This window comes from Alexandromys fortis, unplaced genomic scaffold, assembly GCF_014885135.2.
Source record: "Alexandromys fortis isolate MF-2015 unplaced genomic scaffold, M_Fortis_MF-2015_v1.1 scaffold_0, whole genome shotgun sequence".
NCBI lineage: Eukaryota > Metazoa > Chordata > Mammalia > Rodentia > Cricetidae > Alexandromys > Alexandromys fortis.
In genome coordinates, this window is record NW_026067949.1 from 7,630,950 (window position 1) to 7,652,544 (window position 21,595).

At 36.1% G+C, this 21,595-nt stretch overlaps 1 protein-coding gene across 1 annotated transcript in view; it reads left to right on the top strand.

Moving 5' to 3' along the window:
- Positions 1–5,842, top strand: part of LOC126506235 (tubulin alpha-1A chain-like) — a 19,750-nt gene extending 13,908 nt beyond the window's left edge. The window contains exon 2 of the mRNA XM_050149616.1: positions 5,110–5,842. Within this exon, the coding sequence (XP_050005573.1) occupies positions 5,110–5,842 (733 nt within the window). The remainder of the gene's footprint in view (positions 1–5,109) is intronic.
- Positions 5,843–21,595: the final 15,753 nt, after the last annotated feature.

Below are 21,595 nucleotides of genomic sequence, written 5' to 3' on the forward strand. Positions count from 1 at the left end.
ACACACACACACACACACACACACACACACACGTCCCTAATATGAAATGACATAATATTTGTGTGCAATTTATATGTCCTATCAGTTAAGCTAAATCTCCTTATATTACTGTTAGTAAACCCTATAGCTTAAACACCATGTGAATGATTGATTTGTTGTATTTATTAATAGTGTCAAACAAGACATACACACACACAACCACACACACACACACACACACACACACACACACACACACATATATATATACAGTACAGAAAAATTATGTTTTTTTTTTTAGTATTTTTCATGTACAGTTGTTTGAATTCTGGATGAGGAACTGGAAGATATGGAGAAATGACTGTGTGAACTTCTACCCTCAAATTCATGGCTAAAGTCAAGAGCCTTTCCAGAAACTTCTAACTGACATTTCCAATTTGACATGGTTAAAAAGAGTTCCCATGGTTGCTCATAAAGGGAGCTGGCACTCGAGCCAGATGACTTGAATTAGCACCCATGTTTAGAGAGGAATCTGGGACTGGATAGCCTCACTGCCTATTTGCCCTTGTTATTATTATTACCTCAGAACTACTGTCTCTAAAATAAATTTAGTGGTGTCTTCCTATCAGTAAGGATCTGGAAAAATTCCTACAACCAAATTGACCACCTTTTAAATTTCACATTGTTTAATCTAGATGCTATTTGTTTATCTATTTTTAACTTTGTGTACAAAATAATATTTCTTTGTAGCATTTTGATTCATATTTAGTGTGAATTGATTTTCCTACCTTGGTAGACTCCTCGCTTCCATTGCATTAGCAGCTGCCCCAGCTTTTCCCTTCGTTCTCCAGCCATCCCTGTGGTATTTTCATACCACATGTATCTTGTTACTCTCCCAATTTCCTCCTATTAAACCTTTGTTTTTTTCCTTCCTTCATGGGCTTTTACTTTAATTTTCTGAACTCAACCTATTCTTACTCCTACATAAATACACATATGTAGGAATTAGAAGGCTTGCTCCACATGTGAGAAAGAACATGCACTGCTTTTCTTTCTGATCCTGGGTTACATCACTTAATATTTTCCAGTCCACATCTTATTCAAGACTCATTACTGTTCTCAGATGTTTTATTTACTGTTTTACATTACTTACCAGACCATATCCAACTCCAAATAAGTCAGGATTCAGAAGGACTAAACACTACCATTTTTCTCATAGGAGGTATTCTTCCAATGTACGCTACAAGTGATACAAACAAAATATGACAGGCAACCAAATATTTCATTTATAAATTTTTATTGTACATGTTTATGTTGTGTCTATGCATATTTTCTCATTATAAGAAAAAAGTTGTAAAAGAGACTAATTACTAAAAACAAAAACAACAACAGTCAAACTAAACTAAACAAAAAGGAAAAGAAAATCTATAATACTTGCTGTTTGTATGTTTAAAAAAGTTTGCTATTCTCTGTTATATAAATTTTTCTACCTGCTAAAACCCAAATCTTATCAGTTGGTTTTGTTTTTATTTCTTCATAAAATTTCAATTTAATTCAGTGAAGCATGTTATAATATGGAAAGGCTAATGGCCGAATTCCTTTGTCAGTTCTCCAGTTTGACTATTAAGGTGTTTTGATTGTATACTTTCATGGAAATTTTGAGAAAATTAGGTTTTTTTTAACTTAACAGTTTTAGTAATTCAATAATATATTAGAGACATATGACATCGGTTGTTACCAGAATTCTAGAACCTAAGAGAAACTGCACACTGGATAATTAGATAATTAAACCACACACCAGATAAAGACAATGTCTTCGTGCCTGTGTCTGACACTAATGCTTCACAAAATCTTTTCCAGGCTTCATCTCTCCCCTTTCTTTATAGAAGGGACTCAAACTACTTGACATGAAAGGCTGGTTTTTAGATTTTCCTTGATAGTCTTACTCATTTTCAATAAAATGATTACTATAAATCTGTTTTGGACAGGGGTGTTGCAGTTATACAAAACTGCTAGAGAGTTACTAAATGTGCACTCTTGACTTCTGCACTTCTCTCCACCTCTCCCTTGAAGCTCCTTGAAACAAAGAATTTGTGAGAAGCAGCTGATGGGTGCTGGTATGGCCAGGCCCAGGAATGGAATGTTGAAGTCACAGGACACAGAAAAGGTGGTCCTCATATCTAAGATTTGTATGGATTCCAGGATAAACCAAGAAACGGAAATATTCCTCCTCATTCCACAGGAAGAATCTTCAGCACCGTTACGTTTATTTTTCATAGCATCTTTAAGAACTGAGGACCACACCTCTCCAATACATTTCAAAATATTTCCAGTCACCCTTGTATTCAGTCAATCATAGTTGTAAAAATAATGTCTGAACATATATGATGCTTCACAGATGGTTGTAGTTACTGAGCATGACTCTTTGAACAGGACAAAAAGAATCCCATCTCTGATATGGTTATCATCATAATAAGGAAATGAGAAGAAAAGCATTCAAATAACCAATAAAAAAAAGCACAAAGAATGGTGCAAGTCAGGGAGGGAGAAGAATTGAATTTGCTAGTGACAAAGTGACAATAGTCTCTGTAGATAAAGAAGTCCTTTCCTAGCAGTTGCTTTGAGACTAAAATGGAAATGGCAATGAGTGAAGGTTTTTTTTTGTTTGTTTGTTCATCTATTTGTTTCTCTTTTTTTTGAGATGGGAAATGGTCACAAAAGCATAATAAGTTCTGCATCCCTAGTTCAAACCTTTAAAATCTGAGATATTCTGAATTCCTGAACTTAGTATTTTCACACAATTGAGGAATTCCATACCTTATCTTGAATAAACCTTACAGTAAACCCAGGTTTTCTAAAGTAGTACAAAAACTCTCTTTGAACAATGGACCAAAAAAAATGTAATGTATAATTAGAAAATATAGGTTGTTAATGGATAATCATTGATAATAGTCAAGCTTGTAGTCATGTTAGTTAGATTTTCTAGATATATAGAGATATATTTCAATTGGATAGGCATTCTTCATACCTTTCAAAGACTGCAGAATATGGCATTTAAAATATTTTAATAACTTGGGACAAGGAGACACACGTCTGCTCCTGGCAGCACCAATCTACTTCAGGAAGAAGATGGGCATCGAAGAGGATCCTTATGGAGTTTGATAGCCATTTGGGCAAAAAACTACTCTTGCCTGGACTATTACATAAACTGGACACAGAGAACCCGCAGAGAGAGGACTACTGAACTTGCCTAAAGGTGAGATGGTCTTTCGGGGTGTGAGACATTCTGCAGGACACAACAAAAAGTGACTAAACTGTCTTTGAAATTTCCTGCTTCGTGGAAATGTCTGCTGGATACTATGGGCCTGTAGGCCAAAGATGGATGCCTCAACGGTACAGAGAAACTTTGGGTGACTGTCCAGGCAGCAAGATGTCTCTGTCATTTCTAGAGTTTTGGACTTCCTGTTTACTTAGGTAGTATTATATCCTTCTGAAATCTTTGGTGGAGTTAAAAAATAAATAGTTATAGTTTTCCTTAGTTATGATAAGAGATAAAATAGATATAAATATTGTAACTGTAATTCTTACTTGATAACTATTTTGCTATATGTAATTTTACTATGTTAAAATGAAAGCCTTCTGTTTTGTTTAAACAGAAAAAGGGGAAATGATGTGGGAGTGATTTCTTACTAATAAAGAAACTGCCTAGGCCCGTTTGATAGGCCAACCCTTAGGTAAGCGGAGAAAGCAGAACAGGATGCTGGGAGAAAGAAGCTGAGTGAGGAGTCGCCATGATTCTCCCACTCCAGACAGACGCAGGTTAAGATCCTCCCTGGTAAGCCAGCTCGTGGGCTACACAGAATATTAGAAATGGGTTAAAACAATATATAAGAGCTAGCCATTAAGAAGCTGGAACTTATGGGCCAGGCAGTGTTTGAAAGAATACAGTTTCTGTGTAATTATTTCGGGGCATTAGCTAGCCATGCAGGCAGCCGAGTGCCGGGGACACAGCCCCGCCGCTCCTACTTCAACATTTCTGGCTGAATTTTCAAAGGGGTTTGATCCTGGTCCTGTGAACAAAGTTAAGACATACACCATGATGCTCTGATATGTGTCCTTCTGCTCATAAAACTATCATGGAATATCATGATATGTGTGCTTCTGCTCATAAAACTAACATAGAATATCATCAAACAGTACCATTACATGTTTATATATCTGTTGTTGACAAAAATGATGCCTAAAATGCCAAAGAGCAAAAATATTGACCAAACAGTGATGCAGCCCACCATTTCCTATTGAACACATTGAACAGAGTCTTCTCTATTTTTCTTTTGGCTTAAGATGTGTTCTTCATTCTTCTTAGGTAATATTTGTTATAATTCCTTATCATAGCAAACGTCCTGTTTCTGGACAGAAACAACCCAGGCATAGCTCTGCTTCCTGATTACCTCAAAATCATTCATGAGTCAAATCCAAAAACTATGACTGCACTATCTCTAATATCCACCAGAGTTCGCTGAGTTGAGTGCACTGTCTCACTGTCGAGATTAATCAACCCAACTTGCTCCTTGGCAGTTGTGCTTCTGGCAATCTTTTGCTCTAATCACCGTGACAGCAATGTCCTCATGTAAGCTCACCTTTGAGTGTTGTCTTCTCCTCATTGTTTGTCAGGAAAATTTCATTCTTGTCTTTCCATTCGACACTTGTTTAAAATACTGAGCCATAAAATATTTTAAAATATGGTAATAGATCAAGTACATTAATTATCTTAAATATTAATATGCATTTCTCTCCAAATATGGGAATAAGATCTTGGTAACTATGTCATTGAATTTTAAGGAAGTCTATGCTTAGAAAGGAGTGGGAGAGAATTTAAATGAGGCAAAGGCTGAAAAAGAGACTGAAAAGCAAATGAGGGGGAGAAATTGGAAAATGAAGAAAGAAATGCCCAGGAAGGGATGCCACAAAAGATACAGAGGCCTAAGTCAATCTGACATGGGGCATTTGTTTGCATCTGCCTTACCCTCAAAGTCACCATGGGTAGGAAGAGACAAGTACATCACTGCAAAAAAGAACAAAGACTACCATCAAAGAGTGATTTTCTGTATATAACTGCAACACACAAAGGAGAGNCCAGCCTGACGGCCAGATGCCAAGTGACAAGGCCATTGGGGGAGGAGACGACTCCTTCAACACCTTCTTCAGTGAGACAGGAGCTGGCAAGCACGTGCCCCAGGCAGTGTTCGTAGACCTAGAGCCCACGGTTATTGATGAAGTTCGCACTGGTACCTACCGCCAGCTCTTCCACCCTGAGCAGCTCATCACAGGCAAGGAAGATACTGCCAATAACTATGCCCGTGGCCACTACACCATTGGCAAGGAGATCATCGACCTCGTCTTGGACAGAATTCGCAAGCTGGCCGACCAGTGCACAGGTCTTCAGGGCTTCTTGGTCTTCCACAGCTTTGGCGGGGGAACTGGCTCTGGGTTTACCTCCCTGCTGATGGAGAGGCTCTCTGTTGATTACGGAAAGAAGTCCAAGCTGGAGTTCTCCATCTATCCAGCCCCCCAGGTTTCCACCGCTGTGGTTGAGCCCTACAACTCCATCCTCACCACCCACACCACCCTGGAGCACTCTGATTGTGCCTTCATGGTGGACAACGAGGCCATCTATGACATCTGTCGTAGGAACCTCGACATTAAGCGCCCCAACTACACCAACCTCCTCATTGGCCAGATTGTGTCCTCCATCACTGCTTCCCTCAGATTTGATGGAGGCCTGAATGTCGACCAGATTAGAAAATCTGAGACAACGTTTAATTGTTCAGAAACACAGCATTCAAATGTGATTGTTGAATAGAACCTGCAGTGTCTGCCTTAACCCTTTCTTCTCCCCAGGCTATACCTTTTATTTATCTTCACTAACTAACAGTGTTAATAAATTGTGATTTCCTAATAGTTTTCAGAATCATTTACTCTCATCACCCTACTTCCTGGCAATAGCCTTCAAATTATTATCCAACCTCCAGCACATTTCAGTTTTGCTTTAGGAGAATCAAGAAGTTTTAAGACAAATGACTATCTTGATGGGTAATATTAACAGGCTCCAGAATCATGTAAGAGACTACCTTGTTGTCTTGTTTTGTGGCAGTTTTGAATTCAGCAATTTGTTTGGAAAAATTCACCACAAACATTGTTGGTACCATTCCACGAACTGGAGTACTAGACTGAATGCAAAGAAGAAAATGATCCGAGAAACTTGCTTCAGTTCATGGCTGCCAATGCTTCACTTCTATTAGAAAAAAATCTACATTATGATGGATGTACCATTATCCTGTGAATAAAAAAAAATATAATAAAACATCCATTTCTTAAATTGCTATTGTCGGGTGTTTTTTCATGAAAATATAACAAGCACAACAAAAATATTTTACCTTCTGTCCTTATTCTCACTACATTGTGAAGCTATACCTTGCTTTTTCAATTTTATGTGAGAATAGTTAAGATTCAGAAAATTAATCATATTCAAATTCTCAAGTGATTATCCACAATTGATTTTAAATTTTGCTTTATACTCTTGTGTTGTTAAGAGATTCAGGTTTTCCTCCAAGAACTTCAACAAAAGATTTCCTTCTGGAATTTGCCTCATGTTTTTTTTTTTTCTGATATTAATTATTTTCTGCTTTCTTTTGATTTCACTTTTATTTTTACCCCCTTCTCCTCTCTCTTTTTCTGTGTGTTTGTTCTCTCTCTGTGTTTCTCTCTCTCTCTGTGTTTCTCTCTCTCTGTGTTTCTCTCTCTGTGTGTTTCTCTCTCTCTCTCTCTCTCTCTCTCTCTCTCTCTCTCTCTCTCTCTCTCTCTCTCTCTCTCTCTCTCTCTCTCTCTCCACCATTTTTTTGTTTGTTTGTTTGGGAACATGTCCTCAGTGAAGTCTGATACCAAACTACCATGTAGCCTTGGCTCCTGTTTGAACTCCTGATCCTCCACTCTTGACCTCTTAGATGTGGTGGTTGCATGACTAGCTTGGTGTTCATTCTTGATTTGTTTTTCCTGGGGATGCTCTTAACCACTAGCCAGGATGTCTTAGATTCCCATTGAAACCACATGACACCCATATGATGTGGTTTGGATTCCTACATACCAAATACTTAGGGTTCAACACTAGACTGTCCTGAGGAATGATATGTGAAAATAAAGCTTTGGGATGCCTGATTTTATGTTTGAATCTTGTTAGCATTATACATGTACCTATAAAAATCATAAGAAAATTTTAAATTTGTCTTTTTGGATGACATCACTTTATTTTAAAAATATGAATCATGTTCAGTTGCAATACTGACATAACACTAAAATGTTGCCACTGGAAAGATATTTCAGTGGTTAAGCACACTGTGATTCTTTAGAAGAAACTTGATTTGGTTCTCAGGATCTACGTTTGGCAGCCCACAGCTTAAGCTTCTCTTCTGGACGCTGCAGTCACTTCATGTGTATTCATTTGCATTATTCTCTCTGTGTATACGCATGTGTATGTATATAAACACACTAAAAAACAAAATCTTTTTTTTTTTTTTTTTTGGTTTTTCGAGACAGGTTTCTCTGTGGTTTTGGAGCCTATCCTGGAACTAGCTCTTGTAGACCAGGCTGGTCTCGAACTCACAGTAAAAACCAAAATCTTAAAAAAAAGTATATTCTATTTTGGAAAATGTGAAAGCTGATATATTGTCAGTTCATATGTTGAGCATTTTATCTCTTCTGGAAATAATGAATAGTAGACACAGTGAAATGTAAATTCTTTACATGAGGTCTGGTGGTTGACTAAAATTATATATTTAGATATTAGGTCACATTTTGTTAATTTCCATGTTATTTCTCACAAATTAGTACATAGCATCATCTTTAATTTATTGATCCTTTATTATGTATTATAAATGTTTGATAAATGTAGCTGGATCTTCAAGTTGGTTAAAACATAGAAAATACTGTTTCCTAAATTCACTTTCTATCTACAGAATGAAAGGTAGTGTAATATATAACGTGGTATCCTCCTTTGCAGGCAATATGTGACATACCATAATTTGGTGTAAAGGCACTTAAAAATCTTTCAGAGAAGATTCTAAAAAGTTTTCAGTTCTTCTGGAAAATAAATTGGATGTTGTTGTCATAGCTAACTGCCACCTGTTTTAAAGGTGTAAATCCATAGTAGTCTTTATATAGCTGAAAGACTAGGCACCATGTTGCATTATTGATCAATAATATAACCATGGCTTAAGGGAGTATGAGACATTAAACACTATTTATTCCCTTGAGATGCATAAACATGACTCTTACTTAAAGCATGGATATTTGCAGACACGTAGAAAAGACAGTCTAAAAATGTGAGCAAAGTTATACATTAAGCAATGACCAGGATACTCTCCAAAGGAATCAATGTAGTCAATAGAATGCAGAAATAAGAGACTGTATCAGTCCAAAGCACAGAGACTAGGTATCATGGTGACACTGGCATTACACGTCTTATTAGCAGACATCTTGATATGGAAAACTGTGTTTTCCAACATTACCCTCTCCTCAGTAAGAAAAATTAGGTTCTTATTTTATCACCCAAGGAACAGCTTAAACAGACTCTGCATTCCAGATCAGTATCATGAAGACAGGAGCAAAAGACTCTGAATTTAAGAGATGAATTACACTTCTATTCCCTCCCAATTGCTAAAAGCTTAGAGAGGAACAATAATTTCATCCAAATTGTCTGGCTTTCATGCTACATATTAGAGCCAGACATGTAGTAAACCAGATGCAATTTGAGACTTGTGGAATTTATTTCTGAGCCAAGTTAGAAGCTGAATTAATAGACTTTTACTTTTACCTTTGTTGCAATGAGAAAGCTGAAGATTTTCCAGCATATTCCTACCAGATGGCATGCTCTATTGCCTACAATTTCACTCCCTGCTGTGGATTGCATCCAACTTTGTTTCTTTAGAGGTGAAGAAGAAAAAAAAATGTGACTCTGCCTATTTGTGTGGCAATCATTGCATTAGAGAGAGCAGGGTCAGTCTGTTTACTTCTAGCTATGGTGCAGCCTGACCGAGCTCTGGATGCTTCAGCCTCTTAGGGATAACAGGCTTTCTTGAAATTTAAAAAAAAGGAATATTAATCAAAATTGGAGTGGCAAACAAAGTGAATAAATAAGTAAATAAAAACTATTGAATGTTCATGACAAATCTGGTCACAGTATTCATATTTAGGGAGTCTAAAAGTCATGAGAAAAAAGAAAAGCTTAATTTGTTGTTCAGAGTTAACTGAAAAAATTCACCACATTAAAAGAAATGTTTAGTCAGTGGAAGAGACATTCCTAAAGGCAGCATTTCAGTTGCAAACATGGATTCACAACTCACAACTGCAGATTAAACTCTTAAAACTTTTGGTAAGTCATTAAAGATTAAAGTAGCAATAAATGAAAGAGCCACAGGCCCAAATAAGAAAAAATATGACTTAGATTTGCTTAGAATAAAATAATGTATTATATATTTTAGATAAATCATTTATAAATTAAATTTTGACAATAGGTTAGAAAAGAGAACATTTAAACAGCATTTGTAAGTTGATTTATAAAGTGTTTGATAAAAATGGTCATCAGCAGGCATATTTCTGTTAACTTTTCTAAAAGTGTTAACAAATGCTATGAGCAGAAAATGTACAAAACAGCATAGAGACTGAAATGCCAGGAGTGTTCCACTTTAATATGTCAATTTTTTTGGGGGGGGGGAGGCAAGTGACCCTGTTCATGTTGAGAAGAGAACATCAGTGAAGAAGTCAACAGAGCCAAGAGTTCTCTCTTTCCTCTGTTGCTGCTTCACATGACTCTGGACTGCCTATAACATGCCTCAGTTCACCATGGAGTGTAAATGTCAGACTTTAAAAAGGAAGAAGTGCATTTCTTAATTTTTCAATTCAATTAATGTCCAGTATTTTTATGTGAAAGTTTGTGTTCTTTTTCTTATTTAGGTCACAAAATGTCGCAGCCCATCTGAGCTTATGCATTACCTTTCTTAAATTTCAAAGTGTTCCATGGGTTAAGCCTTTCTTGACCCTTGGAGTAACTCTCTACCAATGCCTAGTGTGTTCCCATTTCTTTATGATCCAAGTGCAAAATTCCACCTAGAATTTCCCCCACCTACAAACACCAAAAAATAATATTCAAGAATTCCACAACAAAACTTAATCATATTTAGTCAAATTGGAGATTCTGAAGTCCAGGAAGTTAAAAACTAAAAAAGAAAAAAGAAATATGTTAATGTGCTGTAATGTGAAATCAAGACTCAAATACTTGCCTTCTTAGCATTGTCTATGGACTATTTCCCCCTGCAGTCATGCACAACTCCCTAACACTACACCGTTCAAGAGTTAGAGTCTTTAGATTTAAGATCTTCATAGAAGGATATCTAATTGTTTTATTTATATATACATATATATAATTAGAAATATATATCCATAGAGATATATCCATATACTGTTAGATACGTACATGTATTTATGCATGTATATATGTATGTATGTATATACTTCAGATCCTGATTTCCTGCCCAGCATTCAATTAAGAGGTCAATATCATCTCTTCCTGTTGGGTAGTCAAGTCAGGTATAATTTTTCATAGGATCTCCTGTCTTTCTATATTTATTTATCACTTCTACCAATTTCTCAATAGATGTAATCTGGAGGAATGTGTTGCCTGAAATTTGCTACAGTTAAAATTTGTCTCAATCTCTGGCCTTTACCTTCCAAGTTTTTAGACTGCAGGCAAATTACTGCAGGCAAACTTATTTTTCAAAAAGTAAATTTGAAATTTACTTCCTCCTGTCATTTCTTCATATGAACAATCTTCCAAAGGTAGTTTAAATTTATGTGTGTAATAGGAATACTTATAACTTATAGCAGCATTTAAGGTGGAAAAGCATTTCCAAGAGCTGGAGAGAAAAAGAACACTGATTTACAGCTGGGGCTAAAGTCATCCAGCCACAGAACGAAGCCCTGTTGATGATAAACACAATAAAGGAAAGTCACCTCACTGTGTTTGCATTTGTTTTAGCTTCTTTCCTCTTTAAAAAGCTAAAAGGGCCAATGGCAGCACAGTGAAAGTATTTTGGGGATATTTGTTGAACACATATTTTCTTTTGGACGTGGAAGTTGAATTGTTCTACGGGATACTGAAGGATATCCAATTGTTTTCAAAAACTCAGAGCAGCTTCCTTGATTTCTGAAGGTCATCTGGTTCAGGGTTATCACTTTCAGGCTAAAGCTTCTCATATGAACATTGACTATGTTCTTTTCTTATCACCACATGAGTAAAATACAACCTACAAGGAAAGCATGACAATAAAATGATCTTTTAACGAGAAAGGAAATGCTAGCTTTTCTGCTGATAGAAGTGTGTTCATGCCTTTGTATAACTGCAATGGGAGCCACCTTGTGAAACAGTCTGCATTAGCCACGTGGTTCAAGAAATGCGTAATGGCGTTTCCTCCTTTTGGCTCTCTTCAATTAACAGACGGAAAATCTCTCACTCTCCCACATGCTTGGCTATTAAACTTTCTATATACTGCCAAAAAAACTTGTCAAACACATAGCCAGACATACCACAGAAAGCAAATTCTAGAATGATGAAGTAAAATCTAATCACACTAACAGGTACAATGTTAGAATTGTAATATTGAAAAGGCTTTGTGAAATATTCCATGCTTAGTAAGACTTAAGTAGTTTAAGAGTTCTTTAAATAATTTTCCTAAATCTGAGTCACACCTTGTAAAATTCCAGGAACTTTTATTCATTTCCTCAAATATACATTCTCATGAACAAATGCTCTTCTGGTTATAGTACAAATTGATTTTATTTGATTTCCTTTAAGCTCTGGTGGAAAAAAAGCAGGGGTTTCTCTTCTTTTTTGCAGGTTTTTACACAGTGCAGGGAGACAAAGATCAAGGACATGCAGTTTGCCAAAGAAAAACAGGGCTAGGAGGGTGGGGAGGGTCACTATGTACAGAACACAATATCTATTCTGAGAAAATGTATACACATTAAAAATAAAATTAAAATATTAGTTGGGGGAATAGTATGACTAAAGGGGACACTTCTCATCAAGTCTAATGACCTACGTTTGATCCCTGGAGCCCACATGACAGAAAGAGAGAAGCCATTCCTCTACATTGTCTCCTAGTTTCCACACAGGAACTTTGGTACACACACTTCAAGGACACAAACAAGTAAACGAATAAGATATTTTTAAAAGCATATGTATTATTTTGACATGACACAATTTTGGCAGTGAAGTAGAGTTCTTAGCTGATTTTATGTAAAGTTACAGGGTCATTTATTTCTTAAACTTAATACCCTAATATAAGGTGTAGCTTATCAATTGTTAAAATTTGGGCTTGCTCATGCTCAACTCTGAAGGCCTACTGTACTATTTTGTCAACGGAACTGCATTTGTTTGTATTTAAAAAGTAGTGTGAGAAACATCAAACCTGGAGGTGGATCTGAAATATAAGCACATGAACAGAGAATGCCAAGAGTGAGCAGAGGAAGGCAGCACTTGCTCAGTATCACTGTTTCCAGTGCCTTGGAGGTCAAATTGCTCCATTCTTCCCACCTTACACTTGGCTAGTTTTAGAATATTTTATATTCCGTGTTCCTTGTTGGAATTTTTATTTCTATATACATCCAAAAATTTTCATACTTTACTCTTCTTAATGTTGGAATCACATAAGCAGAATCCTGCTTTGTATATCACTTGGTGGAATTTGTTTTCCTCCTTGCAGTCTGTAGAGATGCATCACCTCAATGTGTGCCTGTATCATATTGGTGTACATGACCTATTCAATATGGTTTATTTGATCTTCCTCGTTCTGATGATTTTCTGGACTGTTTCCAGTTTGCAACATTCTCAACAGTGATTATTCTCAATTATGAGTCCTGATGTAAATATATACACATTTTTAAAGAAAAAAAAAACACTGAGCATTGAGAAGGCCTAGATATATGCTGAATTTATTATTTCCACAATGTGAAGGTGGATTCTGTACTGTTCTTAGTTACTGAGGATTTTCACATTTTGGTCTCATCAGTTGAATCATTTTGTTATTCTCATTTAGTTTTTATGTCTAGAAACTTTATTTCCAGCAGTATCATGAAGAAAAATTAAATGAGACATGGAAAACTGATAACATCTTTGTCATATAAAAATGTGAGAAATACTCATGAATTATCAAATTTCTAAACATATCAAAAGTTTCTAAACAATAACATATTATTTGTTAATTTAAAGAAAGAACTCACAGCTACACACAGTAATCACTACACATCTGGAGGTGTGATTCACCACTCCCAAAGCTTCCGTGGTTTTCACTGAACACTCTGTAAATTCTAAAACAACATCAATACCACACAGAAGGGCTATCAAAAGCTCATGGCCTCTGATATTGCTCACTCTGTGTACTGCTTGCTTCTGTTCCTAGTCAGGATTGTTTGTTTGCTGTGAATTCTTACAGGAGCTCCTTCTACATTAGGGATTACACTGATAAATGCTCTTGCTGCTAACCAAACGTAATATCTTTTTTGCTTCCAAATGTTCTAAAAGTCGGTACAGATTTTGGTGCACATCTCTCCTCTCAAGTTTGAAGTTTTTCTCTTAGTGATCAGACTAATCTGCTTTTCCAGACTGTAATTATTTCTCACAATGCTGTTACAAAAATCTCCTATTATTTTATTAATCCTTTTCACTGTCTAAACAACACTTACCTGTCTTCATCCACATAAAGGAGTTCAATCCATCTACAAACATTTTGAACATGACCATACATATTTTTAAGTTTAATCTAGAAATGAATTCTTTACTGCCTCATTCCTGGCACACTTTTGTGTTCCTGGGCAGTAAAAGAACATTTAATATCTTGTATCTGCACACTAAAATGTCCCATTTGATTATTTATTAGCTTTTAAAACATCATCCTAGCAAGATGTGGTAGAAAGTACAGGAAAGCATTTTAGAGATGACAAACTAAAAGTTGGAATGAGTAGTGCGTTATCTGAATCAAAGCATACATGCTATGGTGATGCTGGCTTTCTAGTTCCTTTCTGCTTTAAGTCAAAACCTATCCCTTTCCCCACCTAGCTCCATCCCACTAAGTGTAATCTTCCTGTGCTCGTCATTGTAAAATATTTACTTGCAGAAGCTCGTAGAAACAGAGACGGTTTTGGCATGAGGAAACCTGGTGTAGGTAGTTGAATTGTGAACCTAACAAAGCTATGTTTAAGAACCCACAGATTTCACCATATTTGGAGAAGAAATGTATTTTAGGAACATGTAATCAAAACAAGGATTTCAGAGAACAATCATCTTGAATTACTGCAAATGCAATGGCACTGGTCTTTGTAAGGGACGAGAAGACAGTAAGGAGAAGACTGTGTCAGAAAAAGGCAGAGGCAGAGTGATACAGCCAAAGAAAGTGTATCTTTAGCACAAGCTGGGGGTATAAGATGCATTGTCCACGGGAGCCCCTCGAGGAAGCTTGGACTGCTTGCGACTTGGGTTTCCCATTTCTAGCTTCCAGATCTGTGAGCATAAATGTTTCTGTTACCGGTTTTTTATTTTTTATTTAATCATTTTTTTGCATGCACGTGTGCACATGTGTGTGTGTATGTGTGTGTGTGTGTGGTATATGAGGTGTATACCCATATAAGTGTGATCAGAAAATCTCTCAGTTACACAGAATTTTTACATGGTTTCTAATAATCTAACTTAGGTCCTATTGTGTGTGCACCAAGGACTCTTACCCACTAAGGCATCTCTCCAGCCGGAGTTTCTTGTATTTTGTGCATTGTTACACTTTTTACAGCATCTCTAAGAAACTAATATACTAGATATGACACCTAAATGAAAAATATTTTACCATGTACCTAAGATTAAAATATTCCAGTTGTCCATAGTTCAGTTACATTAGCTTTACAATGTCCATGAAAAATATAATTAAGTGATTCAATAAATACATGAGAAAAGGATGAGAGAATGATGCAATTATTTTTTATTTTTTATTTTTTTAGAAAATATTTATTTTATTTTATTTTTTTGTATTTATTTATTAAAGATTTCTGCCTCCTCCCCACTACCTCCTCCCATTTCCCTCCCCCTCCCCTTATCAAGACCCCCTCCCTCATCAGCCCGAAGAGCAATCAGGGTTCCCTGCCCTGTGGGAAGTCCAAGGACCACCCACCTCCATCCAGGTCTAGTTAGGTGAGCATCCAACTTCTTGAATTTTACATTCAAAAATATTTTTTAAATACATCAATTCACACTGCATAGTGAATATGAGTTACTACATCTCAACTATTTTATTATTAATTTATTATCTGAACAATGAAATTTTGAATACTTTCAAAAGAGGATCTAAGTTATCTATGTATTATACCATGGAATGATTTAAAGAATTTATGAACTTGAAGTACTATATAGCTGTTCGATCCAAGCAATTTGGCTTCTCTAGAGCTAAATTAATATTATAGACTATTAGAAATATAACTACTATCTAGAATTAAAACTTATCTATAATGTTAATAAAACCCTTTCTGGCAGCTCAATAACATGATGATTTTTATAAAGTACTGGATATTAAATGTTAGAGACTCCAATTTTAATAAATGAAATATCTGTTATTAATCCTTGAAAAACTGAATTCAGTGTATTTAATCAGTACAACTCCTAAGGTGTATGAAACATTTCTGGGCACGACTACCTTACACAGCAGTGAATTTGACACCAACATATACCTCATGAACTAGAGAGAAAAACCAGTGAGGAAAAGCCTCTACTGGAGGGCTGCCATTACTTGTTCTTCTCTGCCTGCCCTCCCCATACCTAGATTATTCTAAGGTACATCTGTGTCTACATTTTTTTTTTCATTTCACGAACAGATTTCCTTTACTAATAGTAAGTCTGTCTCTGTGAGTCCAGGACTGAGCCAAAATTTTGCACCTAAGGCCTTCTTAGCTGGTAAGCAAGATGCATGAGTTGAAAAGACAGTGACAGAAGTCAGCCACCCTAGACTAGGGGTTACTCCAGTTAAGATGGATTAAGACTCTTTGCTTCTGGTAAATTTACAATAATACCAAATAATGCAAGTAATTATTTCACAGATGCATCAGTTCCTTTAATTTATATTCTACAAATACAGTTAATAAAAATATATGCCAAGAAAGTAACAAAACATTTTAGCCTTCTATTTAACTATGTCTGACCACAAAATCTTGGTTAATTTTTGGCCTTTGGTGTAAAAATGTGGGCAAAATGCTGGATTTCCAAGGCCAGCTGGCCTGGGTCTGAAAAAGCCTGGGTCAAAACCGGTCTCGCTGAACATAGCGGACAAGGAGGACTACTGAGACCTCAAGAACAATGGCAACGGGTTTTTGATCCTACTGAACCTATTGGTTTCGTGGGAGCCTAGGCAGTTTCGTGGATGCTCACCTTACTAGACCTGGATGGAGGTGGGTGGTCCTTGGACTTCCCACAGGGCAGAGAACCCTGATTGCTTTTTGGGCTGACGAGGGAGGGGGACTTGATTGGGGGAGGGGGAGGAAAGGGGAGGCGGAGGTGGGGAAGAGACAGAAATCTTTAATAAATAAATAAATAAATTAACAAAAAATGCTGGATTTCATTGTAATACTTTTACTTTGTCTATAAATTGGGTTTCACACAAAGATGTCAATATATAGAAGAGCCAAGAAAATACAGGGACTAATGCAATTCTGCTATAAAAACAGGTTTTCAATGAATTAATTATTGCCTCAAATTTAAAGTTATGAACAGCTTTATTGGTCTAGTAAAAAGGATTCCATGCTAGCTTGTGGGGTTATATTATAGAATAAAGGGCCGATAATTCTCCTTTTTTGTCACCTAAGACCTGGTCTTCATGTATGGACACTATGTTCTTTGCTTATGCCTGGAAAAAGTAAACACTCAACTGCTTTTCATCAAGCAATGGCTCCTGCCTATCCCATATACAGAAACTATGTTGACCCTTAGGCAGCTCCTTCTGTGACAAACAGTTCTTTCTCTTTAAATTTTCATTTTGAGAGAACGCTTAGAAAAATCTGACATTTAATGTTCATTGGGTCCAAAATAAACAAAGTTGTCACTTTCATTAAAGACATAAGTGCTTTTTCAGAAAAGTTCATTTAAACAAGAGCCCTTAATCCACTAGGCCTTGTGTCCTTAAAGGAAGAAAAAGAGCAGTCTGGGGAGATGGGTCATTTCATGAAGCGTATGAGGGCCTGAGATTTAGCCCTAGAATTCCTGTGCAAAGTTGAATGTGGTGGTGTGTCTTGGTAATCCCTGTACTATAGAAATAGAAATGAGAGGATTCATGGAGTTTGCTGGCCACCTAGCCTAACCCATAAAGAACAAGCTCCTGCTTCTAATCAGATGTCAAGTTTCAAGAAATAAGGTAGTTGTATCCTGTGGAGCAGCATTGGAGGTTCGCCTCTGCCTCAACATTCACAAGCATACAGTGCACAAGAACCTGCATACACATCTGCTCCTGTTCAAATGTTTCCACATAAGGAAAGATGGAAGGGAGGGAGGGAGGGAGGCAGGGAGGGAGGGAAGGAGGCAGGGAGGGAGGCAGGGAGGGAGGGGGGAGACGATGAAAGTAACAACAAAAATATCTATATATTGAGGAAAGACCATTGCCAGAGACACCAAGAGGTTCATCATCTGCAAGACAAAAAGAGAGGAAATCTGTCTGACCCCCCTGATCAAAAATTTGCAACTCTAAGAATAATAAGTGAATTAACTTACATTGTTTATGTAACTTTGGGGGTAGAATTTTGGTTATGGCAGCCCTAGTAGACTAATATACAGAGACTCAAAGGCTTCACATCCATTTTCCTCATCTAAGTTTGGAGCTAGCAGTTAGCTAATGCAAAACACAAAAAGTTTCTGGATCTAATCATTCAGCATTATAATGAGTGACTCTCTAAAAGGAGATTGAGTCTGTATAACAAATGCCAGGCTGATATCGCCCACTAATAATGTCAAGAGAATAGAGGGATTTGAGCCAGCGTCTGTACCATCTGGCATGCAGAGCCTTGCTAACCATAACTAAGATAGGTGCGACAGTGCCTACCATTCTTCACTCAGGCCACCCTGGCCTACGCAGGGCTCGTGCAGCTAATGCTCACTGTAAGAGCAGTTATTCATCTAATAATGGAATTCCCTCAGAATATTAATGGGATAGTCTCAGAATTCCTTTCATTTTTTTAGAGATAGAATTTTGGCAATTAAAATATCATTTAACAAACTATTTACTGAACTGATAGGCTAAAAGATTGTGAGCGCCTAGATATAAGCCTTTGCTTATTTATGTAGAAACTAGACTTCTGAGGTTTGACGGCAGCTTTGCCCAAAATTTATCATTTGGCCAACAACATTCTATTTAATCCCTCTAACTTTTGTCTTGTCAGTCATAAAGCAGTGACAATAGCAGTTGCCTTATAGAATATTCTAAGATATAAATGAGCAGATAAATACATCATGCCACAATGCAATGACATGCACTTGGCGTTAAAATGTGATGCAAATACAGAAAAAATGTGCCTTTTCCAAATACTTCAATAATTTATTTTAAGGGTTTCCTCCTACATTCCAAAAATCTATTACTGAATACCTCCAAAAGTACAAATAAATTAATAAATAATATAAAAAATTAAATTTTGCAAGGACCTCTCTGAGAGTATAGAATTGATTTATTAAAGCCCTATTGAGACATATATAAAAGAAGTTGTAGAAAATTCACATAATAGATTTTCACAATCATGGGCAAGAGCCCATGTATGGATACATGAACATAATTTGATGGAAACATGCTTATGTGACCACTCTTTTTTAAAAATTATTGATGTGATATATAAATGGAAGATGGAAGAAAGAAATGAACATGACATGTATGCCAGCTGTATTCTATGAACTGTGTTAAGATCTTCAGATCTTCAACCTTAGTCATTCCTTTTCCTCGTCCCATGAGGCAAATGTATTCATTCATACTATTTTCTTTCTTGTTATACTTTTACAGATGAGAAATGTTCATGGGGCTTTTCAGGAGTAACCTGCACGTGAAGGAGATGGTAATGGCAATTGGCAGGCATAATTATTTAACAGTAAATGTTGGTGTTAGCAGGATATGAAGAGAAGATATGAGGATCAGAAGAGGAACATATTGGAGCTTAAATAAATATCTTGTTTCACTATGTTTGAACATACAGCGATGTTATATTTAATGCAGAAATGCCACTTTTAGGATAATAAAAGATCATGAATGGGGAATCACATACATACATGTACATGTGTTATGGTATTGCTTTTAATATCAATCTGTGAAAAAACTTTAATCAGGTGAGAATTAAAACATGAAGCCAGTTGTGAAACCACATAAAGATTAAATTATAATTATTTAATTTCCACCAGTGACCTATTCTCCTGGAACTTGACCTGCTATAGTTTGATATGAACTTAACATACAGAGTACCTGGCAAAACACTGGACTGTTGTGCTGTGGATCTTGATAGGCAAATAAGTTTTAGTTGCCAAAAATGCTTTTAAAAGAAGGGGCAGAATAAGATGTGGTTGAATCTCTAAATGCCATTATGCAAGTTGTATAAATATTTTAATAGTGTGTATGTGTACCAAAAGGAGGGAGTGGAAGTTGCCAATCTAAAGTAAACTACAAGCCATACCTCTACCAACTACTTAAACTAATCATATGTTAAATTTTCAAGGTTTGAACTTAAACATTTTTAGTCATATTTTTATTGCAGCAAACTAGGTAAGTTGAAGTCAGTTTTCTTTTGGAAATCATGGTAGAAATGTTTCTTAATAGAAAACCTCTGAGATGTTCAGTTGACTCCTGACTTTAAAGGGAAATTACCTTCATAGTCTCCATCCCTCAATTATATGTATGACCTAAGACTTATTCCAGTACTTCAGGTATCCTTGGATAATCAAGTCACTTCCATAAAATAGAGCAGTATTTTCCTAGAAACTACGCACAAGTATAATTATAAGGTTTACACCCAAGACCAATTGAACCTATAGACCTAGAACCTTTGAAAACATGGAATATGCTGCATTGTGCACTAGTAGCATGTAGACCGAACAATGAGAATGTCTTCTTTTAAGCCATAGTGGGCTTTGTGAAGCAGGCTTTGGTAATTAACATATACGCTTAATATCAGATTTCCTAATAAACAGTATTATTGAACACTTATGTTATATGCCAACATTCATTTTATGGAAAGTAGAAGGCTGTTGAATCGTGGGTGTTTACTCTTTTGGAAAAGGTGAGTATAAGATCATGTTACTTTTCTCATAAGATCATAATAATGAATGTATTTCATGATGTGTTTGACAACAGGCAGCTCTTTGCTGACACAGTAAAGTCATTAAAATTTTGAAAGATATGCTTTCTTTGACATTAAGTATTGTACTTTTGGGCAATATATTAATAACACAGAGACCCATGGTTTGAAGATACAAAGTATGTTCTAAGAATGAGGCTTGTAAAGACCTTACCTGGACAAAATAATATTGTATGAGTAAGGAAGGTTCTCAGTCCTGAATTTGATAGATAGTAGCATGAGAAAGTATGTTCTAGGAATATATATATATATATATATATATATATATATATATATATATATAATCAATGTGTGCTGGAGGTAATCTCATCAAAATTTTTATAACATTCTAATATTTATTTTTGAAGAATAAGACAAATGTTGTTACTTACGGCTTTTGAGTAATTTACTCAAAGCTGGTGAAAACTGGAGTCCAATAGGCTTTTCTTTCTGACTCAGCTTGCCTCCCATTAAGTGCAATGGGAACCTCTGGTCTCTTAACTTCCCTATATGAATCTCCAAGGTATCTTTAAGCTTTCTGGCTTACTCTACTTTGGGCCCATGGCAGGTGTCTCTGAAGCTATATACATTCAGGAGTCTACATTACCTATTTAAATCCCTTCTCCTTCCTATTCTACCCCCAGAGCAAAATCCAGTACTCTTTATAGAATATAGATTTCAAAAGCAAGGCGGTATTAAGGAGAGTCAGTAGGGGGGAAATCTCTTATGAGTTTTTTAATTACGGTCTGAATACAGCTGCCTCTAGAACTGAATGGGCAATAATTTTGCATTAGCTTTCTTTTGCAAAAGCAGTAGAATAAAGCTTTAAGTCTAGTATCTTTGTTATATCCCTAATAATGAAAGACTTGTTTTAGAATATGCTTGCAAAATATATTTAGTTATTTAAATACATATGAAAGCATTAAATTATATTTCATGGGTTTATATTTATTATTTGTCAATTTAAAATACTACAAAAGAAAAAAGTCCTTGTTGAAAAGTACAGATTAAGCTCTCTTGTAGCTGTGATTTTGAGTAATTCCTTTCACTTGGGGCACTTGGGATGATCACCATGTGTTAATATTTGTGACCAAATAGATAGCCCAGATAACATATTGCTGAAGTCAACTCCAACACTGAGTAAAAGGCAAACTTGGAATTCAACATTATCTTCCTT